This window comes from Acomys russatus, chromosome X (genome assembly GCF_903995435.1).
Source record: "Acomys russatus chromosome X, mAcoRus1.1, whole genome shotgun sequence".
Classification (NCBI taxonomy): Eukaryota; Metazoa; Chordata; class Mammalia; order Rodentia; family Muridae; genus Acomys; species Acomys russatus.
The window spans coordinates 108083290-108108495 of record NC_067169.1 but is presented as its reverse complement, the minus strand read 5'-3'; the positions used below and the strand labels follow the sequence as shown (position 1 = coordinate 108108495).

The 25206-nt window shown below is 42.4% G+C and overlaps 1 protein-coding gene across 1 annotated transcript in view; it reads right to left on the bottom strand.

The window, feature by feature from the left end:
• Slc9a6 (solute carrier family 9 member A6) overlaps positions 1 to 16320 on the bottom strand; it is a 57662-nt gene extending 41342 nt beyond the window's left edge. The window contains exons 1-5 of the mRNA XM_051142275.1: positions 15988 to 16320; positions 7243 to 7442; positions 4100 to 4177; positions 3715 to 3791; positions 3298 to 3410 (exon numbers count right to left, since the gene is read on the bottom strand). Coding sequence (XP_050998232.1) covers positions 3298 to 3410; positions 3715 to 3791; positions 4100 to 4177; positions 7243 to 7442; positions 15988 to 16315 — 796 coding nt within the window. The 5' untranslated portion in view covers positions 16316 to 16320. The remainder of the gene's footprint in view (positions 1 to 3297; positions 3411 to 3714; positions 3792 to 4099; positions 4178 to 7242; positions 7443 to 15987) is intronic.
• Positions 16321 to 25206: the final 8886 nt, after the last annotated feature.

Sequence of the window (25206 nt, the reverse complement as noted above, 5' to 3'; positions counted from 1 at the left end):
AGTGACAAATCCTCCAGAGGCTGATGCATCCCATCTTCAAGGACTACTGGCTACAGAGTGAGTTTAAAGGCCAACCTTGGGGACTTAGCAAGGACCTTTATCAAAACTCAAAAATACAGGAGCCGGGAGATGGCTCAGTTGGTAGAGTGCATGAAGAGCCCAGTTTCAGTGTGCAGCACCTACATGACAAGGCACATAATAGGCATGCCTGATATCCCAGCGATAGGGAGAAAGAGCCAGGTAAATCCTGGAGCTCACCATCTTCCCAGTCTAGACATTAGTGACCTAGCTCCAGGCTCAGTGAGAGATTCTGTCTCAGAAAACTAAGGTGTAAAGGGATAAAAGAAGACTTCACACACATGCACACACATATACATATACTCTCGGGAACACACACAATACACATACACTCAATACTAAATTAATTACTTAAGTAGCCCCAAAGGGGCTGGGGATAGAGCTAAACCATGGAGCGCCTGCCTAGGGCACATGAGTCCCTCCATTATATCTATCCTCAGCACTACAAAAACAAAAATTAAGCTATACAGGCATCTGTCTAAAATGGCCCTCTGGAAACTTTTTGTTTGTTCATTTGTCTTTTAAATTATTCATTTTGAAATAGTGTCTCACTAGATAGCCCAGGCTAGCCACCAGCTCTCTAAAGTCCTGCCTCTACTTTGAAGTATTGAGATTACAGGTATATACCACTGTGCCTAGCTAGCCCTGAGCAATCTTTCAGAATTGCCTCTCATGGCATAAGGAACACATTTTTCTCCTAGCTATCATTCCCTGTGTTATCAGAGTTAAGGAAAGAATTCAAAGACAACCTTAGGACATCGCTTCAATTGTACTCCATGACAATTAAAGAAGATGATAAACTTAAAGGGCAAAGGATAAGCCAGAACGAGCCTCCACTAGGTAATCCTAACAAATAGTAAATGAAAACTTTGATCCCCAGCTTCTAAAGCTTCAGGGGACAGACATAGGTCAGTGGCAAAGCACTTGCCTATCGTGAGCAAAGCTCTCAACACTGAACAATAAAACCGAAAGCCCTTTAGTCTGTTCCTATGCTGGCCTTTCTTCCCATTGACTTTTATTACTATATGTTAACCACATTAACTAATGGTTTCACTATGATGTTTTCATACATGTATACAGTGTACATTGGTCATATTCATCCCACTACCATTCCTTGTCCCCCTAATCGTCTGGTGCGGTGCCCACTCTCTTTCCAAATAGTTCCCCTTCTGCTTCCATGTTTTGTTTTGCTTTAATTTTGGTTCTGCATGTAAAAGAAAATCGGTGCAATTTGTTTTTCTTACTTGGCTGATGTCACTTAACATGATTTCCAGGTATACCCATTCTTCTTCTGGAAATGATGCAACTACATTCTTTATGAATAGTAAACTCCATGGTATATCTGTATGCGTCTACGCATATACATCATACTTTACCATTTCTTTGTAGATGGGTAACCAGTGTGACTCTACAGTGTGCTGTTATGAATAGCACTGCAATAAACATGGGTGTACAGGTATATTTGCTATGCTGATTTATATTCCTTATACCTAAAGGATGATATATCTGGGACACATAGTAGTTCTATCTTAAGGGTTTTATTAGGAACCCCTATACTGATTTCCATAGTGGCTGAACTAATTTCCATTCCTACCAACAGTGTACACAGTTCCCTTTCCTTAAGGCAATGGCTTACTCTAGAGCCCACACTCTCCTCACACTCACAGCACGCAACCTGCTCCAGCTGCGTAAATGCTAGAATTGCAGGCATAGCCACAGTATCCAGTAAGCATCCATTCACCCCACCCCACAGCTTCACCAATATATGTTTCTATTTGTTTCCTTAATGATAGACATCTTGACTGGGGCGAGATGGAATCTCGGTGTAGTTTTGATTTTCATTTCCCCAATCACTAAAAGTGTTGAACACTTCAAAAATGTATTTATTGTCCATTTGTACCTTTTTTGAGTGCTATCTGATCAGTTCGTCGAGCAATGTAAAGACTGGATTACTTATTCCTTTAGTTTTGAGTTTACTGAAATCTTTATATATTCTGGATGTTTACCCTGACCATTTCATTCTAAAATGCTCTACAAACTCCTCATTTGAATATAGCTATTAGTTTGCCAACACATTTAAATTTTTTAAATATATATATTTAATTTAGCAATTAAATTCATTTACTAACACAAATTCTTAAGATGTTTGACATTGAAATCACAAAGAAGCAAGCTCTATCAATAATACAATAATTTTATAACCATAAGACCAATTTTATAAAAAGCAACTCTTTAATATACTGAAGACTACTAATATCTCTAAAGCACCTCCCTATCAGCATAGCCACTGTATAGCAGCCATTTTAAATTTATTTTCCTTAGTTAGGCATGGTAGCTCAAGCCAGCAATCACAGCACGTGCAATACTGAGCTGAGAGACTGCCATGAGTTTGAGACCGGATAGACTACAGTTAAGCCTCAAAAGAACAAAACAGTACATTGCACACTAAGGATGCACATAGCCCCGTGTTTGATCCCCAGTGCTGTGTAACTCAGGCATGATAGCATACCCCAGTAATACCAGCAATCAGGAAATGAGGACAAGTTCAAGATCAGAGGTTCAAGGTTATCCTTGGCTACCTAATGAATTAGAAGCCATCTTGGCAGCTTGGGCTACATGAGACCCTGTCTCAAAAACCAAATTATTTTTCTTACTAAAAAATGTAGACAGCTAAATATAAACAGAATATTTTTAGAGAAATGGTTGTCTAAAAATGCAAAAGGAAGTTTTAAAAACTATAAACCAACTTTTCTTTTATTGTATCCAATCACTGGGGTATAAAGACCAATTTAAATTTCTAGAGAAAATAAGCCAGGCATGTGCCTTACACCTTAAACCCCAGTATTCTAGGGGCCAGAGGCAGACAGATCACTCTGAGTTCAAGACCAGCCTGGTCTTCCATATCCAGTCTAGGACAGCCAAGGCTACATGGAGAAACCCTGTTTTGAAAAAAATACACACACACACACATATATATCTAATAACTCTAATCTAAATAGTATCAATTTGTGAACCAGTTATAGGCAAATATAATAAAAAAGTAAAACAACCAAATATGTGCTTAAACAAAAGAAATTAAAAATTGTTACTCCTTCTTAATTGGAAAGCATTGTGCTAGTCGAGAACCCAATCAGGATTCACACCTCAGAAAAGTATCCACACATGCTTTGACTAGAAGCAGCACAACTGAAGCATTTTAGCTCCTTTCATAAGACATACCTGGGTCTGTGGCCGACACAATGGCACCAAACAGCAAGCAATCTGTAAAGTAAAAATCTCCCGCCAGCTGTCCAGTCACTTTCATCAGGGTTACACAGCCATACATTATAGACCTGTTCAACAAACACATTCCCATATTATAAACATGCCAACTATTAAGAAGCCAGAATAAAGTAAAAATACGAAAAGGAATCTAATATAGTACTCTGCGATTAATCCTGGATCTAATTAATGGGTATTTAAATATAGCTAATACCTTCGGTTTAAAGGAAATTCAAAGTATTACTAATAAGTACCACAAGAGTTCTAAAGACACATTTGAGAATAAAGTAACACACAAATCAGATGCAAGTCAAAGGGTGTTCTTTTAGAATTATAATCTGAAGGCTAAAAGGCATTTCAAGCTTCAAATCTTACCCAATAACGAAACAAGAAATTGCTGTTCCAAGAAAGGCATACGCTAGGATAGACCCAAGGTTCCGGAAAAAATGTCTCTACAAAAAAAAAGAAGTTACGGTCTGTTAAACTATCTACTGAGTACTGACAAAGGACGTCTTTCTATTGCAGCTTTCTATGATAATATTAAATGCATCGTTCTCTAGAAGAAGCCAGTCAGAGAAAGCATTCTGGTACTGGCATAAATTTCAACATTTCAAAGAGAAGGAGAGAAGGAAGCAGAACTTGGAAGAAATGGCCTGTTTTGGAAGTGCCAAGTACTATGAAGTACATGGGAAAGTTAATCTCTGCCAAAGTATGGGCAAGCTGAGGCCGGTCAAAGCACAGGAAATGCAAGAGCACTTACCCTTTTGAGACTGTAACCTGCATAAAATATGATAGGAGGAAGCAGTATGTTGAAAAAGACTTCCGGATCAAAAGTAACCTGTTAAAACACAGAATTCCTTTCCATTATTTCCTTTAGAATATCTCACTACATTATCAAACTATCAAAAAAAAAGTACTCAAGGTTAAATTAGTCAACAGCCAGAAAATTTTTAAAAATGTACTTTTAAGTATATGAGTGCTCTATCTGCATGTACACCTGCAGACCAGAAGAGGGCAACAGATCTCATTATAGATGGTTGTGAGACACCACGTGGTTGCTGAAAATTGAACTCAGGACCTCTGGAAGAGCGGTCGGTGCTTTGTACTCCTGAGCCATGAATCCAGCCCAAGCAAGAACATTTCTATGTCAATTTCACAATACTTCATGTAAAAGCTTAGAGTTGTATTTCTTTGATGCTAAACACTTTTTATTTATTGTCCATTTTTACTTCTTCCTTTGATAACTATTTACTCTATTAGTACATTTATTAATTGGATAGATTTGGAAGGGATTTTTGTGGTTTTTACATATCCTATGTTTTAATATTCTAATTTATGTGCACTTGTCAAAGATTCTTTTCCCATTAAATAATCTGTCTCTACACTGTGTGTGTGTGTGTGTGTGTGTGTGTGTGTGTGTGTCTGTCTGTCTGTCTGTCTGTGTAACATGAAAGTACAAGAAGATCAGGAGAGGAAAAAGAAGGGATGGAGTAGACACTGAGGGAAGATCCAACCATGACTGCAGACTGGAGCCTAACTTAACTTCACCCAGCAGCTGATCGAATCAGATGCTAAGACTCACAGCCAAGCATTTGGCAGAGCTCAGGGAGTCCTGTGGAAGAGTGAGGGGAAAGGATAGAAGGACCCAGAGGGGACAGGAGCTCCACAAGAAGACCAGCAGAGTCAACTAACAGAGAACATGGAGACTTTCAGAGACTGAAGCACCAACCATAGAGCAGGTACAAACTGGACCTAAGCCCCCTACACATATGTAACTGATGGGCAGCATGGTCTTCATATGGGTCCCCTAGCAAGTTGAATGGGACATGGACTCTTGTTGCCTGCCCGCGATCACTTCGCCATAACTGGGCTGCCTTTCCTGGCCTCAGTGGATGAGGAGCTCAGTCCTGATGTGACTTGATGTGCTAGAGTGGACTGAGTCGGGGGGGAGCTCCCCTTTTCTGAGGACAAGGGGAGGGGTTATGGGGAAGAGGGTGGGAGGGAGGGACTGGGAGAAGAGGAAGGGGGCTTTAATCAAGATGTAAAGTAATTATATAAGTTAAAAATAAAGAAAAAGAGAGTAGTAGAATATATCATGTGATAGAAGAGACAGGGGAGACAGAAGATGGCAATAGGAGAGGAGACAAATTAGAGCTAAGTATAATGACACCTATGCATGAAAATAAGAAAATAAAACTCATTATTTTGTTTGCTTAATTTCCAAGACAGGGTTTCTCTGTGTAGCCTTGGCTGTCCTGGACTTGCTTTGTAGCCCAGGCTAGCATTGAACTCCTAAGAGATCTGCCTGCCTCTGTCTCCCAAGTGCTGAGATTACAGGTATGACCACTGCACCCAGCTAAAAACCCATTATTTTATATGCTAACTTAAAAGAAATACTCTAGATAGTAAACCTAACACTTTATGCTTTATGCACATAATAATTTTTAAATACAGTATAGCTATTGTCCTACTTTTCAACCAAATGACAGGAGGACAATGCTGGAATAATCAGTTACACCACTTCTATGGAAACTATACTAAAAGAGTTTATTAAAATTCTTAGCAGAACACAATAATACACACCTGTGATCCTTTCATTTTTGGAAGTGTTGAGGCAGGAGAACTGCCATGAGCTAAAAGTCATCCTGAACTACATAGTAACAGACCAGCCAGGACCACATAGCATGTCTTAACCAAGTAAAATTTTAAACATTTATAAAGTGAAGAGAACATAAATATATTTTTGCTTTATACAAAGAGTCCCAAATCCATAAACAGAGTTCAGGGCTATACTTATTGTTGATAAAGACACTGAGTTGTTATACAGGGAATCTCTCTAGAACTCCATGGCATACCATAGTCAAAACTTCCTATACAACTCAAAGTGTCCAGTCCTCACTGCCACTCAGTTTAAAACCTACTTGCTTTAACAATGTAGACGCACCGCTTCTGTTCCAAGGGCTGCAGGAGAATTTGATATGAACACAAAGCAGCTACACACTTAACCATGCTAAAACTTGCTTTACTAGAATTTTTAAGGAACTGGACTTTCCCATGGCTGCTAAGTACTCTGGTTGCAAAGTAAACTTTGAGTTTGTAGGAATTTGTAAACTGATTACAGATACAAACACAACCAAAAGGCTATAAAACTCAAGTCCTACTAACATAGAAGACAGGAGAAAAAAAAAAAAAGGTAGGTGTTGTTGTAGAGCAATGTGTGAAAAGGGGAGCTGAGCAGCTGCAGGGGAGCTGCAGGACAGGGCAAGTATCCCCAGGAATCTTGAGAGCTAGTGAGACTGCAGCCAGGCACCCATGGACAGCATGGAACCTTACAAGTTGTGCTACACTATGAATCAAAGAAAGGTTAGATCATGCTTGTCTAGAATACAAGCAATGCATGGATGAATTCAAGGAAATATTGATGGGACCATAGGTAGAACTAAATGAATTCAATGTGCTAATGTACCATCTGTAAATTGAAGAAATGCTTATGCATTCTTCTGAACTCAGGTCCTGGTCAATTATAAAAACACTGCACACAATAAAAATAGAAAGTTATAGACCTTAGCCTTAATCATGAAAAAAAAAAAAAAAAAAAAAAACCCAGACAGGTCCATCTCCTAACAGCATTACATTTATTAATGGCTTTTGTTATACTTTAAATTATTATTTTAAATATAAAAAAAAGTACAGCTAGGTGTGGTGGCACAAGCTGGGAGAGGTAGGCAGTGCCTGGAACTCCAAGGAGACAGAGGCAGGAGGATTGATTGCTACAAAGCAAGATACTGCTTCAAAAATAAAAAGAATCAAAACAAAACAGGTTATTCTTTTTCTTAAGATTCACCTAATCGTTTGTTACACACCTTTAAAAAAAAAAAAAAAAAACTTCCCTTATAACCTTACCTTCCGAAGCATTTCATTATCTTGAACATTGTTGAGTTCATGAGAGCTAATCTCTCCTTTCAGCGTATACTCATAAAATTTTCCACTAACGTTGACCAACAAGGTAGTTGGACTTGACTGCACTTCACAGCTCAGAGTCACATTATTCACATCACTTGGAACATGAATGCCGTACCGAAGCACAAGGCCTACCAGGAGACCTGGAAATGAAAGAACCACATCAGCGCTTCTCGCAGACAGAAACTGTTTATTTGTACCCAGCACATATCTCTACATTGAGAATAGAAATTTTATGATGAGAGTCCCTCGTGGATCAGAACCAATTTTTAGACCAAATTGCGGTCACAGTTTAAGGTATTACACGTGCATATGTCTAAGAATCTAATCTTCATGTGATCCGGTGGAACAGGAGAAAACATATGCCCTAGAGTAACAACACAGATCTCTACTGTTCTAAGTCATCACATACATAACTGATGAGGAAAGTAACAAAATGAGAAAATACCTTCAAATCATCCATAAGCAGGTTATGCCCTAAGTGGTGTCAAGCCAACAATGCAGTCATACTGGGAATGTGTTTTTAAACATGGCAAATTTGGTGCACACCTATAATCCTAGCACTCAGGAGTCTGAGGAAAGTCTAGTTTCAAGACCTGCCTGGGCTATATAGTAGCCCCTGGACAGCCCAAGTTACATAAAATCCTATTTTCAAACAAGAAGGAAAAGGCAATGTGTTTCTTTAGTGTTACTCCGTAGACGAGCCCAAGACCACAAAAGTGTCTTTTTCTAAAAGCTTCGTCCATCAATTAACAAAACAAACATACATGCTCCCTGTCTTTATACCCAAAGCATAGACACATAGGTGACCAAGTAATATATATTTAACAAATGGCAAAGGAAATATCCTATTTATAGATTGATTGAATTCTTCTACTACTGAAAGATCAGAATTAAAATTGAAAATACCCACCTCAAAATCAATAAACGAAAGAAAACCCCTGATGCTGGCAGCCCTAAGTAATCAGCACACAGGCTTTACGCCTAACATACTCAGATACACACAATTCTCCAGGTTCTATAAAACCACACTGATAAACTATTGAGACATAATTCTAATGGTATAAAGCTTATCCTTTTGGATGGTACAATTCAGTGGCGTGGCCTTTAGCATATTCACAAAGTGTAACTCGATCACCACTAATTCCAAAGCATTTTCAATGCTCCAAAAATAACAGAATAACCCCGACCCCCCCCCATCCACAAACTCCGGCTTTTTGGTACTTTTTTAACTTTAAAAAACTGAGTATGTAGCCAGGCATGGTGGCACATACCTGTAATCCCAGCACTTGGGAGGCAGAGGCAGGCAGATCTCTTAGGAGTTTGAGGCCAGCCTGGTCTACAAAGCAAGTTCAGGACAGCCAGGGCTACACAGAGAAACCTTGCCTCAAAAAAAGCAAAAAAAAAAAAAAAAAAAAAAAAAGAGTAAGTATATATATGTGTACATGTACATGCATGCGCATATGTGAACATGTGTGTGTGTAGAGGGTAGAGGTTAACATTAGCTGTCTTCCTCAGCCAATATTCATCTGACTGAGACAGGGTCTTTCCCTGAGATTAGAACTCACTGATTTGAGCTGGCCTGGGTGGCCAGGGAGCTCCAGGGATTTGCCTAGCGCTGCCCTCCCTCAGATCTGTGCTTCAAGACACGTGCCACCATGCCTATTTTTACTTGGGTGCTGGGAAGCCGTTCTCAGGCCTTCACAGGAAGTAGTTTACTGACTAAGCTCTCTCTCTAGGTCTGTAAGCTCTAACACTTGAAAGCCAATCTGCTTTTTCATCTCAATAGATTTGCCTATAGTAGACATTTCATATAAATGGAATCCTATGATGTATGGCCTCTTATATCTGGCTTCTATCACTTAGTGCAATATTTGAGCATTCACCTTTGTTGTACAATATATAAAAACTTCACTTGTACGGCAAATTAATATTTCATTACACACATACACCTCAACTACACACACAACCCATATTTCTGGAGTTTTTCCTTAAGGCAAAGAGTCACAGTGCTAACTAGATTTTACCTTCCTGTGGCTTTTTTTTTTTCTGACTGCCCACCCATTATTTTAAGATGTAAATTGACAACTTAAGCTAGAAACATCCCCAGGGTTAACAGATAAAAACATAGTTCATTTCAAAGAGTTCTTATTCTAGCTAGCAAAAATGGCAATTTTAACAATCATAATGCAACACAGACACACACACATGCACACACACACACACACACACACACACACACACACACACACACACACGCAAGCGTGCGCGCCCCCTCCCCACTGTTCTAAATACAGAAAATAGTTAACCAAGTCTAAGGGAATGGGACATTAGATTTTTTTCCAGCGATGTCACCTAAGTAAACATCATTACCAGGTATAGGTGCAATAAAATATATAGCTACTCAAGGAATAACACAACAAGGCTGATAAGGGGGATCACAAGGTGTTTCTGTGTGACTACATTATGAGCTAACAAGAGGTGAAGTTGGAAAGAAGTGCTGGAATTGAATCATGAACAAGCACAGAGGTTGAAGACAGGAGCTTTTATTTTATTGTCCTAAAGCAAAAAGAAATCACTGAAGAGTCCTAAGTGTGAGCTTGACATGAGCGATCTATTTCAAAAGGTTGGTCTAGACTTGAGAGGGTCTAAATAGCTGTCCAGGTGAACAGTGCAATCATTAGGCAGTAAGAGCTTTGGACATCATCTAAGAGAGTAATGCAAGAAGTGGGGGTGGCGGGAAGAGAGTATGCTTTAGAAAGCTTTGGTGGCTAAGTAGAATAGACTAGGGAGAGTGAGATCAAAGACTTAGAGGGGCCTTAATGGACTTGGCAATGGACTTGGTTACATCGGCCTGAGCAGCCAGGGAGAAAGCAGGGTGAGCACACCTGTAAGGCGGAGAGCTCTTGAGTCCAGACTAACCTCCATAATAAGATGAAAGCAAGAATGCAGGGAAAGGGACGGAGCAACAAGAGGAGAGGGGACAGGGAGGGAGAAGCGGAAGGAGAAATGGACAGGGAAAGAAAAGGAAGGACATCATGACAGGCTGTCAGTGATCCTTAAGCAAAAAGGCTTCATCCATATAACCCCTGTGCAGATGATACAGGAACAGCTTTGCTCTCTCCCATCCCAGAAGACTTCGCAATTGAGAAGCTCAGTAAAAGTTATCCCTTTGCATTTACATGTAAAAAAAAAAAGCACCCCAGTTTAGCTCCTATAAATATTAACAAGAGAAGCATAAATTCTTCCCAGTGCAAGAACAGTAACCGCTGATTCCCTTGCATGCCTGAACCCACACTGAAACATCAGGCACTCCATCCAGGCCCAGCACTTGAGCAGATTTGAAACACACACCTTGGAAAATAAAACAACAGCATGGACAGCAATTACTTCTGTTGGAAACAAGACAGATGCTTTCATTACAGCATCTGGAAAAATGGAATTTCTCTGAAGAAAAAAGTTGACAAATCCGTAAAATTCAAGTTGTGTAGAAGGTCAAATCCTAGTCATGGGATGAAAACAGTTCCTAATGAAGAGGAAGGTCACAAAAGGGTGCTTTGTCCGGAAGATAAAGCAGAAACTTTTGCATCCTACACATATAGAGGCACAGAATATATTGATATTACAACATTTAAATCAGTAACAGGCAACAAGAGATATTTTCACAAAACAGAAGCCCCCCTCCCCTCCCCTGCATTCATAATCTACTTCTGCTGAAAGCCCTCCCAGTGATAAGGAACTTAGGGCACCCCCACCAGACTGCTGACTGCTTCTCTAGAAAATGGAGCAAGGCTTTCTCAGGGAATCCAGCCAGGCTTCCTGCCTACAGCATCTGAAAACTCTGGTGCTCAGACAATGTTACTGAAGTATTAAGTATAGTCAAAACTGATTTTTAAAAACTCTCAGCCAGGCATGGTGGCACATACCTATAATCCCAGCACTCGGGAGGCAGAAGCAGGCAGATCGTTGAGTTCCAGGCCAGGCTGGTCTACAAAACAAGTCCAGGACAGCCAGGGCTACACAGAGAAACCCTGTCTTGAAATATAAAACAAAACAAAAATCTCTACACTCTAAGACGTGTTTGGGACCAGCAAGATGGCTCAGCTGCTAAAAGTGCTCTACAAAGTTATCCTCTTACATCCAGTGTGCACTGTGGAATACGCATGCCTGCACTCATAACTCACAATGCAAACACACCCGTTCACACAATAATAAAGTGAAAAGGGAAGTTTTTGTTGTGTAGTCCCAACACTCAAGAACTACAGGCCGTTTGAGGGTTCTCGGGGTATTTAGTGAAACCGTCTCCGAACAAAAAGCAAAAAGACAGCTGTGAGGACAAAGCTCAGTGGCAGGATGCTTCTCCAGCAGAAGTGAGTTCCTGGGTTCAATGTCCAGGACCCCCCCCCAGCAAATCTGTGTGTGCATTCATAAAAAACAGTCAGAACTTGTTTCCAGCTGTTAGAGAAGGCTGGAGAGGTGGCTCAGTGGTTTAAGAGCGCTGGCTTCGCAGACAGATGACCCAGGTTCGCTTCCCAGCAGCAACACGGCTGCTCACAAGCAAGCACCTGCAACTCCCGCTACAGGGGATCTGAGGCCATCTTTAGCCGCTGAGGGCAGTGCAGGTATGTGCTGCACAGATATGTATGAAGACAAAACACTCATGGGTATAAAAACAAAATCTTTTCAAAGAACACTGCTTATTCTGTGGCAATGGCTAATTGAATCTCAACATAGAAAAAGAAAAGTCCGAGCTTTTACTGTAGCCATGTGCTCTACTGGTTAAGAAGATGGAGGCTTTTAAACCACCTAGACTTTTAAAACTCTGACTAAATATATGATATCAATCAGATCATTTAACCTCTCTGAGCCCTAATTTCCTCATCTATAAAATGGGAAAGATAATAAGCAGTACCCATACCACAGAGTTATTACAAGGTTTAAATGAGATGCTACTTAAAAGTAAATAATACAAAGCCTAAAACATTGAACTCCTCAATCTGCACGATCTGTTACGTCACTAGACCGTAAGTACTTTGAGGGCAGGGAATGGGACACACACATGTACTTCCCCTCATATGCCACATAGCACAGACAATTAATAAATGTTTACTGACAAAATTAACAGTTTCTCCTAGGCCCTAACTCCGCAAGATTCTCTAAGGCAAAACAAATCTTTCTGTCATTTGCTTCTTATTGGTAAGCACACTGCAGTGAGTGATCACTCTTCAGGCTTAATTAACTACCTCAACAATTCCTACTAACAGTGACTCACTTTTAAGCTTCTTAAGAAAGCTGGCTAGCCTGCTGAGCAAAGCACGTGGGTGCCTTGACACTGCATTTGCAGGGCTTCAGGAGATGGCTTAATAGGCACTGTGCAAACAAAAGAATGTGGGTCCCAAGAACCCATGTAAACACAAGGTTACTGCACAACGCACCTGTACTCCCAGTGCTAGGGAGGTGGAGTCAGGAAGAGCCAAGAGGCTTGCTGGCCAGCTAGTCTAGCCCAATCCATGAACTGCGGGCTCACTAAGAAACCCTGTCTCAAAAAAATAAAAAAATAAGAAAAATAAGGTACACAATGGTTGAGGAAGATCCCCAGTGTTGAGTTCTGGTCTCCATTGTGCACCCACACATGCACACATGTTAGAGTCTTTTTTTTTTTAACTACAGCAATTATTAATCTATACTACAATATAGAAAGTGACCACATAAGTGCCTTAAGTTTGCCTTTCGTTTGCTGGTCTCACTCTGCAGCCCAGGACGGCCTCCAACTTGTTCTATTCCTGCTTCAGTTTCCTGAGTTTAGTGACCCGAGGTGTACAGTGCCACACCCAGCTGTGGTTTAAGCTTTTTACCCTTGCTTGTTACAAAGATAAACGAGCTAGGCACAGTGACGTAAGCCTGTCACCCTAGTATTTGGGAGGCAGAGGCAGGACTGCAATGCATTTAAGACCAGCCTGGGCAAGACCCATCTCTATCAGTCAATCAATAAACAAATGACAATTAGATCACCATTAGGTTGGAGCTTAGATATGCAGGGATTCTCTTTTTACCTGGAAATGAAACTAAAACGTAAGCCATCTTAATAACACTACAGCAGCAGCCAGGAGTGGTGGCACTATCCATTTTCATATTAGAAGCTTTAGGAGAGGCCATCAGCAATCTCATTTTTTCTACTTCTATCCATGAGTTAAAGGAAGTTAATGACACCAGATAGCAAAGAACAAATATTTTCAGGGTCACCCAAAGTCTCTATTTGATTTTTTTTTTAATAATATTCATTTGTGACTTGTATGACTAAGCAATGAAAGAAACTCTTCTGAGGCTCAGCAGCTGCAGCTGCAACAGCAATAACAGCACAGCCATCACTTATTGAGCATTTACTTAGGAGCCAAGTACTGGGCTGAAAACATTTTCCTCATAATTCAGTCCCAATACATAGATAATAGTAAAATCATGGTAGGGGCTTGGTAAGATTACACGTAGTTATTGGCACAGTGGAATCTGGGGCTGACTATCAAGGGGTTTGCACAGTCAGTCCTTAGTCTGTTTCTGCACGGCCCAAGAGGTGAGAATGTTTTTTTACAATTATTTATTTATACTTGATGTGTAGGTGTGCTTTGTCTGCATGTCTGTTGGTGCACTATGTGTGTGCACTGCCCAGAGTACATAAATGGATATCAGATCCTCTGGAACTGGAGTTACAGATGGCTCTGCACCACCATGTTGGGACTGAGAACAGTACTAGGGTCCTCTAAAAGAGCAGCCAGTGCTCCTACCCACTGAGCCTTCTCTCCATGCCCTGATTTTCATTTTTTTTAACTTTGCAAAGAAAAAAAAACAGAATAACATGCAATATACATGCCCCTTACAATCAACAATCTTTATTATCTAGCCCTTTTTTTAAAATGGCAATTCTTGGTCTAAAGCCTTGTACCATCAACATCTCACATCAAACCATCTCTCTCAATAGGAAAGAGACAGTCTGTGATCAGGCCCTTATTTTAACAATATAAGGCTCATTTTGCATTTAACCGAAGTTCAAATGGCATTATGTGCTTTTTTATGGCTTGTCTTTATTCTCCTTAAAGGTCCTACATGTCTATAGTTTCTGTACATAATATATAATAATAAACTAACCAGTAAATGACTGTTGAAGATAGTTAACAAGTCACACACACAGTCACACAAAGAAATTAGACAAAATCTATAGCTTGTATAACTGATTAGCCTTAAGGGGCACTACAACTGAAATGCCATTTTTGACAGTCTAGTCACCAGGACAGTCCCCATGCTTAGAATTTATTACCTTACCAATGAAAAACGAGCCTGAGTCCATGCATTTTCTTAAGGCATGCAAGTACCTTTTATTGCTACCCTTGAGATGCATGCACATTGTAGAAATCGGGATTTACTGGAAGTAGGTGGGTGGGGGCTGCATGGAAAAATGCCTTCTAGTTCCAAGCCTTTGTATACCTGCCTATCTTCAAGTCTCAGAAACCAACCGCACCAAGCTCAACACTTGAAGACTGTTCCCAGTGAAGATAACCCTGCACAGGCAGAATTGTTATCCGCCCTCAAGCCCTACCCTCTGCAGCCATACCCTCCCAGGAAGATAGGAGACTGTCAGCAATAGCTTCTTTTCCCCTCACAAGGCTGGAGCATGGCTTAAAAGGCTGTGTGTGTTTCTCTCTCTCTCTCTCTCTCTCTCTCTCTCTCTCTCTCTCTCTGTGTGTGTGTGTGTGTGTGTGTGTGTGTGTGTGTGTGTGTGTCGGCTGTCCCTCACTCCGCCCCACACACACAGACAAATAACCTCAAAAGGAAGCACACAGTGAGACTCAAGAACCAAAATTATTTACATGGCAACTGGTCAATAACCTCATGCCAACAGCAAGTCAGCCCCCTGCATCCACGTGAAGATTCTTAGTGACTACTTGGCTGAATAGTTCTCATCATATGGGATGTAACATGCCTCTGGACGAACCATAACTCTTACTCGTCCTCACTTTCATAAACCTGAATCCGAAGCGTCAATGCCCTATCAGGCATTACAGGTATAGTTTACTAAATTAGGACGACATTCCAAATGCCCTAAGCCTTCTGTAGCCTACTCCGGGTTTTTATTTCGCGTGGGTTCCACCTGAGTAAGGTTATCATTTGAACAAACGCTGGGCAGTGAGTAAAGGTCGAGTCTGGTTCCAAATGAATACCAGATGCTGGCCTTACAAGCCACTCTGCAGCTTCAACGAACCTTAAACAAACTGACACCCTAGAAACACAGATTGCAAGGATGTCTTCCCCTCCCCCAAGCTCCAGCCCCATCCCATCCACCGCACCCAACTCCCTTTCCCATCCTCAACACCCACCCGTCCTGGTACCCAGCTTGGTAGGCAAAGAAGGGGCAGCGGGGCGCGGAGGAAAAGGGGGTGGGGTCCGAAGCGAAAACAGCGAGGAGAGCCAGAGAAAATGGGGAGGCGAGGCTGAGAACGAGGCAAAAAAAATGGGGGGCGTAGCAGAAATAGAGGGGGGTGAGGCAGAGAAACAGAGGACGGTTTAAGGCAAGGCAGAAAAATGGAATGAGAAAGGGAGCGGAATGTAGGCCGAGCAGGACCAGGACAGAGGGCGAAGCAGCGGGCAGGCAGAGAAAGGGACAGTGCCAGCTAGGGGACAGGGGTCCGAGACACTTGCCATAAATCATAGCAAGGCCGGTTTCGTGCAGGAAGCGGGCCCGACGGTGCTTGAAGAGCCAGATCGTCAGAATGGTGAGGGTGAGCAGCAGGATGAAGATGAGCAGATTGGCGCTGTCCTGCCGGTGGCTCTCCTCAGCCTGCTTCTCGGACACTATCTCCTCGTCCATGGCTCTCGTCGTTCCCCCGGAGCCGTCCAAAGCCCCGGCCCAGCCAAAGAAGCTCACTGCGAAGAGTAACCAGAGGGGCCGCATAAGCGGATGCACCCGGGGCCCGCCGACGCCACGGCGAACAGGCGCCAGCCGCCAGCCGCGCCGAGCCACAGCCATGTCTACCCCCCCACCCCCCTACCCCCCGCCCCTCTCCTCACCAGCAACCGCCCGCGGTCGGACCACTCCCCGAGGGCTCACGGGAAAGGGGCGGGGCTGGAGCCAAGCCGGCCTTGCAGGCACCGCCCAGCACGGCCTCCACTTTTAAAGGGCCCGCCGCAGCTCCCGCCCTCGCAGCCACATTCTTTTGCCCATCTGCCCACCTACAGGCACGCCTAGACCTTGAGCTCTGTCCCAAAGTGAAACATCGACTCTAACCCACTGCCTTCCCCTAAAGAAACATGGGGCCAATGTAATCAGATACAGGTTGCGCGCTCTTTACTTTGATTCTATTCTGACAGCTGGGAAGTGGGCAGGAATCTATCTTCATAACCCATCTGGATATCGTCCCCCAGTGTCTCTTAACGACATAAGAAGTTGTCCCCTTGGGAGTGGCCTCAGTCTCCATCTCTGTAATTTAAGTCGAGATCCCTTTATTCTGTCCTTATTGGGGAAACAGTTACACTGTAAGAGTTCAGAAAAAGAACTTACGCAAAGGCATGGATCATGCGTGTATCTGTACAATCAGGTTTTCTTTAGATGCCAGTGCTTAATATGTGTCATCCACCGTGTCAGGAAGGAATGCGTAGCTTCATCAACCTTGCGACCAATAGCCTACCAAGTCTGTACTCAAATTTACCTTCCCTCAGAAGCACCGTGATCCCTTTGGGAGGAAATCTTTGCTGGTGCAGACTGTGCCCCTCTCCTGATTTCTTTTTCATTGTAACTTTGAGGCGAATGTCACCAGTTCTTTCACATTTGACTCCCTACTTGTCATCTACTTTTCTTCGCAGAGAGTAATTTCTGTGTATTCTTCCAGACATTACAGGGCAGGATTTTCACAGCTCACCTGTGGAGGTGAGCTGTGTTTGGGAGCTTCTCCCAAAAGTCTCTGTACCTGCCGGTTGGGGTTCTTTTTCTCTAGACTTTCACGTCTCCATGAATAATCTACAAGTCTCAAGCCCTGGCCTGTCACCATCCTTTCAGGCCTCTACCTGTTGGGTATTGAGTATGTCCCGTACATGAGCTTATCCTTTCCCTTCAGACTATATATCCTTCCTCAACGCCTTCATGGCATCATTAGTGCTCATACCAATCCCAGCCCCAGCATTCTGTATATAACATACCATTCTGAAACCTTTTTCTTTCGTGGTCACGACCCCAATGTGGATGCCTCTTCATTAACAAACCTTTTAAGTTCTGTGAGGATGGTGAACTTCAGAGAAGTCAAAACAACTGTGGAAAGGTTGGCCTGTCCAGCAATAACTGCCCATTCCTTCCTACTATAGCAGGGGCCCTGTCCATTCCCAAGAACCCTCCTGACCACTCACCTCCTTTCCCCTGCCGCCAGGCTAACTGCACTTCCCTGTTCACACAGGGCTGGGCACCTTACCTTACACAGGCAAGAACGCCAGAGCAGGAGCCTCCCTAGGCTCCACGGTGTGCTTTCTTCAGACCTCGCTGGAAGGCCCAGAACACCTGAAAGTGCCTACCATCTTTGAGCATAGCCACTCATTGCAAGGCTATTTTCCTCTGCACAAAATCACTTTCTGGTGACGGTCTGGTTCTTAAAAACAAAGTCACAGATTTGTTTCCTTGGTCACAGTGAACAAACTTCTTCCAGCCTCAGAATCCCACCACAGTTTCCATGGCCCCAGAAATGCAATAAAATGCACTAAGAGGCAGCAGCGTCTTTAATAGCAGTGCTCCAAGAGCAATCTACACAACAATAACACCACCAGACACCCATGGAAGTAGGCTTCCCTTGGATTGTGGTCTTCCTTTTTTTTTTTTTTTTTTTTTTTTTCTTCTTTCTTTCTTTCTTTTTATTTTTTATTTTTTTATTTTTATTTTTATTTATTTATTTTTTTGAGACAGGTTTCTCTGTGTAGCCTTGGCTGTCCTAGACTCGCTTTGTAGACCAGGCTGGCCTCGAACTCACAGTGATCTGTCTGCTTCTGCCTCCCAAGTGACTGCTGGGATTAAAGGCCTGCACCACCACCACCCAGCCAGATTGTGGTTTTTCAAGCACACACTGTTCTTATTTCTCATTCTGAGCTCCATTTCTCTCTCGTGCCATCAGTCCGGGGCAGTGCGCTCTCTGTAGTGCTTTCCCAGCTACTCCCTCAGCTGCTGCTCTCTTGGCCCCTTATCTCCTCCATTTACTTGCTCTGAAGTGGTTTCAAGTTTTATCCCAACCTTATTGTCCTATATGCATACATGTGTGTGCGTGAGCACGTGCTTATGTGCATGGACGTACACACCATGTATCATGTAGCCTGAGGGAGCTGACACTGCTTCCTCCTTATTCAAACCCATTGCTCTTACACCCTTCATGGGAAGCTTTGTCACCTTTCCTTTTTCCTTGTTTTCCACACCTAACCACTTCCTGGTCCCTCCTACACACTGAGAGTACTTGAGAGTCTGGTTTATAGGCTTTCTATCTTCCTCTCAGCCCTGCCACCACCCCTAAGAGACTTTAGTAGTCAGGTAAACAACTCAGAGTTCTAGCCTTGCTTCTGTTTTCACTGGAAAACTCAAAGCACTCTGGGAAAACCCTCCAAATTATTAAATATCACATTCATGTCTTCCCATCTTCCCTCCCCTTAGCTTCAGGTAAAAGTGTTTCCTCCTCCTTTAGGAACTATGTTCCTCAATCTAGCTCATCCCATCTCTTGCTTTCTGCCTCTTCCAGAAACAACTTTTATCATCACCACCCTACCCCAGAACATTCAGTGACTCCCTTCCTGCTCCCTGCTACTCTGCCAACATGTTTGGGAGGTATCTTCGGATATCCAGCCCTTCCTTCAAGCTTCCCCATCGCTATTGCGCTATTCGCCTCTTGCTTGCGAGATAAGTGTCTCAAAAGCGATTCTATCTTTCCTGTGATCACATCCTCTAGTGCAGGGATTATCAAAGATCAGACTACGGCCTATGGGCCAAAAGAAACATGTCATCTGTTTGTTTGTGTGTTTGTTTGTTTAAACTGGAAGCTAAAAACAGTTTTGACATTTTAAAATAATAATACTAAACCAGAAAGAACATTTTGTGATGTGACAATCACGTAAAATCAAAACTTCAGTGCTCATCCATGATGGGGGAGCATTGGGAAAAGTGCAGCCATCTGTTTGCTCACTGTTTTATGGCTGTTTTTCTGTAACAAGGACAGAGTTGGGTAATTTTCAAAGAAGCCTTGGGGCCTTCAAAGTCTAAGGTATTTGCTATGTGAACCCTTCCTGGAAAAGTTTGACCTCTGCCTTAGTCCTTGTCAATCATTCCCCCACATTTCTATGAGACAGCACTTTTTGAAGGTACACTCTACTTTTATATATTAACCCTTGCTCAGAGCCTCCAGTGCCCCCATTCAGTTCTGGCCTCTCAACATGGGACACAATTCTGGGGGTCCCATGGCTGCAGGTTGTGTCTTTACTATTATGGTCTGTCCTTCCCTCAGATATTTATCCCAGATATTCTGAAACACAAAATACTCCACCTTATAGTTCCATAAGTGCTTCATATGTTTCTCCTATATATTTTCCCATGTGTCCCTCCTGCTTGGAGAGGCCTCCAACCCCCTCCTTCCAAAATGAACTGCTATTTTCTTGGCTGACAAAACTCAAACTAAGTCACCAAACTCCCAGGATGCCCTCAAACTGACTTAGAGGTTCCTCTTCCTTAAGGTTTCTGAAGCCCTTGGGCAAATCTCTGTTCTAGCTCTTCTGATGCATTATCTTATTAATTTTCTAAGATCATGACCACCTCCAGGGCAGAAAGCAGACATTACTTTGTCTTTGACCAATAGCACCTAGGCCAGAACTTAACCAAAATAAGTACTCTGGGGCAGCAAGATGACTCACTGGGTAAAGACCTGAGCTGATAAGCCTGACTCACCTGCTGGAAGAACAAAACTTACTTCTGCATGTTGTCTTGTGGCCTCCACACATGTGCGCACACACATACAAAAAAATGTAAAAAAAAAATTCCACAAACAATAAGACATACCATACCAATGCATCAATACCTGTTTCTTGAATTTCATTGTGTACAAAGGAAATCTCCATGATTACAGGTGGCATTAAATTTCCATGGGAACAAAGATTGAATTCAAGGATAAATTAAAAGGGTGTGGCACTCCCAGGTACATAGTAAATACTCAGTAAATACTTGATAACTGAAAAGCACAGATAAGTTTCGTCTAGTGCTCAGCACAATCTTCAGTTCACTGGAAGTGCCTGATAAATGGTTCACTAATTCATGTACTGGGAGAAAGGTGGGAAAGTTTGGTTGAGGTCATATTATGGAAGATCTACGATGCCACTGGAATGCTTAACTCATTCATTTCCCTATTGAAAATCTCCCCAGTTTAGGTTTGGAGGCACAAAAGGGGAATAAATGACATGCAAAAAGATGGGTATTAGGAGACCGATTAGAAATTTAGAAAAGCAGTTTCTCATGGTCGACACACACCTGTAATTCCAGCACTTAGAAGGCTGAGGTAGGAGCAACAAGATTTTGGAGCAGCCTGGGTTACACAGCAAGGCTCTGTACCCTCTCTATATTGGTTATTTTTCTGTCGCTGTGACAAAACATGACTTAAGAAAGAAACAGTCTTGGCTTATAGTTTCAGAGGGATAACATGCCACCATTGTGGGGAGGCATGGCAGGAGGGCTGGGAGCACACATTTTCAAAGGCAAGCAAGAAGCAGAGAGCATATTGCAAGTAGGGTGGAACCATATAATCTCAAAGCCTGTCCCTAACGCATACTCTTCCCACCAAGGCTGAATAACCTGAGCCATTCCAAACAGCACCACCACCTGGGGAACCAAGTATTCAAACCCTCAAGCCCATGGGGAGCATTTCTCATTCAAAGAACCACACTCACCTGAAAAAAAAAAAGAAAGAAAAAAAAAGAAAATAGACGCCATACCAATATGTAATAGAGTCTTAGTTTATTAGGTGTGGTAAGAATAGAAGAATAAAAGATAAAAGTAGCAAACTGATACAAGAGCCAATGTAGATGGCTAAGGATGCAGCTCTGTGGGAGGGCACTTGCTCAACATGTGCAAGGTCCTGGGTCCAATCTCTAGCACTGCTTAAAAAATAAACAACAACAACAACAACAACAACAAAAAAAAACAGGCACTAAAAAAACCCTAAAATTCCAAGGTTTTGAACCTGCATAGCTGGGAAGCATAGGCCTGTTACCAGTAATAACAGGAAGTCATAAGGCTGAACTTGGCTATGGACAGGCTGGAAATAAACTGGGAGGAACCCAGGCATGGTGACACAGCACTCAGAAGAACTGTCACAAGTCTGAAGCTAATGTGGGTTACATAACAATTGCCAGGGCAGCCAGGGGTAAGGAACAATAAGACCATGTGCCAAAACTAAAAAGAAGAGTGTTGGTCAATCCATGTGCAGATATTGTGGTAGACAGAAATGTAGCATGGCAGTTCAGGAGTGGCACCAGAAACAGCAGTGGATTTGGAAGGAATATGTCCAGTATGGAAACTATGGGAGCTCCTGACTTCTCCCAAGAACAGAAGGCATCAGGAGCTCAGTCCTGAGGCAATAAGAAAGTGAATGCCTACATCCAAACAGAGCCCAGAGAGCTCATGGCTACCAGTTTGGAACCAGTGTAAATATGCAAAAGTTTTCACACCATTCATTCCCTCATGTGACCATCCCAAATGTGGAAAAAAAAAGCAAGTATGATTTTTTAAAGATTTTTTGAAGTACATGCTTGTATTAATCTCATACAAAAAAAAAAAAAAAAAAACACAAAAAACAAACAAACAAACAAAAAACCTAGGCTCCTTTTGTGCAGGTATGGTGATAAAGCCCTAAGAGATAGATTCATTCTAGAAATGGCTATAGGAAGAGCAATTAAATCGGTGCCCAGGGGGTTCTGCTCAAACTATTGCACTAACCAAGGACAGTACAATAGTAAACATCGAACCCCAACTCTGATCTAGCCAATGGACAGGACATTCTCCACAGTTATGTGGAGAGTGGGGACTGACTCTGACACGAACCCTGGTGCCCCATATTTGACCACTCCCCGTGGTGGGCAGGCCTGGTGGCACTCAAAGAAAGAATAAGTAGGATACCAAGATGAGACTTGATAGCCTGTGACCATATAGTGGGGGAGGAGGTTCCCCTGGGTCATAGACCTAGAGGAGGGGAATAGGGTGAAAGAGGGAGGGAGGGAGGAATGGGAGGATACAAGTGAGGGGATAAGAGTTGTAATATGAATAAATTAATAAAACTAAAATAAAAAATAAAAATAAAACAATCAATGTGTCAGCGCTCAAGAGAAAAAGGCAGCAGGCAGATCTAGGCCAGCCAGAGCTACACAGTGAGACACCCTGTCTCAAAAAACAACAACAACAAAACAAAACAACAACAAAAAAACAAAAGGCAAGCTGCTGGTGCTGGCGGCAGTGGTGGTGGTGGTGGTGGTGGTGGTGGTGGCGCACACCTTTAATCCCAGCACTCAGGAGGCAGAGGCAGGCGGCTCACTGTGAGTTCAAGGCCAGTCTGGTCTACAAAGTGAGTCCAGGACAGCCAAGGCTACACAGAGAAACCCTGTCTCAAAAAAAACCAAATAAGACAAAAACAAACAAAAAACCAAAACGAAACAACAACAAAACCCTCAAAGGGGAGACTCAACTGATAGTTTAGGAAAGATTATCAAGATAGGGACTATGTTCAGTTTGGACAAATAGAAGGATCAATAACAATAACAACAGGACCGTGGGAGGTGGCTCAGTGGGTAAAATGCTTGCTGTACAAGCAGGAGGATCTGAGTTCGGATCCCCAGGGCACAGGTAGCAAAACATTTGCAATATTCATACTCCTACAGCAAGAAGAGAGGCAGTGATAGAGAATCCCGGTAAACTCATGGACTACCAAATCTGGCATACATAGCAGCAAGCAAGAAGCTCCTGTATCAAACAAGGTAGAGAGTGAGGACCAACTCCTAGGCTTGCCCTTTGATCTGTAGTGAACACACACACACACACACACACACACACACACTCATACACACACACACACACACACTCATGGGGAGATATTAAAATAATAGCAGAGACTTAGAGATAGTTCAGGAAGGTAAAGCACTTACTTTATAATTATGAGGATCTGAGTTCGAGCCCCAGAATGGGAAGAGAAGACAACTAACTCTATAAATTTGTGATCTCCCTGTCTGTGTCATGGTACACACGCACCACCCTCCCCTCCCCCAACATCACACATACACAATAATAGTAAAGTAACAATAAATACAAATCTGAGGGCTGGAGACATGGCTTTGTAGTTAAGAGCATGTACTGATGTAGGCTTTGAACTTTTTCAAACCTACTTTATTTGGGATTCTTTAATGTTTATACCTCCCTTCCAACCCACCTACCCTAGATAGGAGAGAAAAGAGGTCAATGGCAACAGGAGAAGTAGACCTTTTTAGACTCAGTTCCTTGGAATGATTCCACTCTTCGTAGGCAGGATTTCAGCAGACCCATTAAACAGCAAACCAGCAATTCAGCAAAGGTGACTGCAACCACAGCAGCTGGAATCCAGAGTACCAACCAGAACCCAGAGCAGCAGCCAGAATCCCAAACCTCAAAGCATTCTCTGGAGCATTTCTCTCTAGAGACATCTTGAAATGGAGCAATGAACAGCCAAATAATGGGAAACAGTGCCAAAACCAAAAAGCCAAGCCTCATATACATATTTCCTCTCAGAGTCTGTACTAGGGTGTTTATCAGTTGGGAAAGACCATACCTCTGAAAGAGGAGGTTTCTTTTCTAATGGACAAACATCACTTGTTCTCTTACAAGTCTGTTTCCAGCGGAAAAATACCGCACACCCTCGTACAAATCTGTTTCACATCCCACACTTTGCAAGCAAAACAAAAACAAGTTTACATCCACTACATACTCCTCTTCCAGAGACCAGGAGTTGAATTCCCAACACCCACGTCAGACAGCTAGCTCACAACCATCTATAACTCAGGCTCTAAGGAGTGACCCTGCACTTCTGGCCCCCATAGGCACTTGTACTCATGTACACACTATTCACACACACACACACACACACACACGATTTTAAAAATAAAGGTTTTTAAATAATAAAAACAATGGCTGTCATTTACTGAGTGCTTACAACCTGTGAGATTACTCAAACACTTTAAGGCATTCCTATCAAAGAGCACTGTGATATTCCTTAAGGTGCCGGTGAGGAAACATGAGTGACTCCTTTAATCTCCTAGACTTACAGAAGGAAAATCCAGAGTCCCAACCCTATGCTATTCTGCAGTGTGTGCTCTAGAAAGCTACTGTAACAGAAGTAATCAAGCCAACACAATCTTATTAAGATGGGACTCTCCAAATACCAAGGTACTACTTAGATCTTTTGAGATACATGTTTTGTTGTGTCTCCCTTGAATGTCTTCCAAGTACATCCTATGTCTGTAAGAAGACAAGTAAGAGGACGCAGCATCTCTTTTGAAAGTGCTAGTTTTCTATGTAGAGCTTTAAACCAGAGACCTGGACTCCATGTTCTGGTAGCTAGTGAGCTGCCCGGGGCCTCCAGGAGCTATTGGTAGAGAGGCATAGGCACTGATGAGGCTGCTTGCCTGAAGGAAAAAATATGTCGAAGGGATTCTACTTTGTCCTAATTTTTGTTGTTGTTGTTCTTAAAAAATGTGTGACTTCTTCTCTGGCAGATTACTTATGGGTATTCATGGAACCTAGACAAGCATTCTCTATGTGGATCTGTGGAGGATCTGCCTGTCTGAATGATTCATTTTCTCTTGTTTTATTGACCTGACTCCTCACCTGAGAAAGAT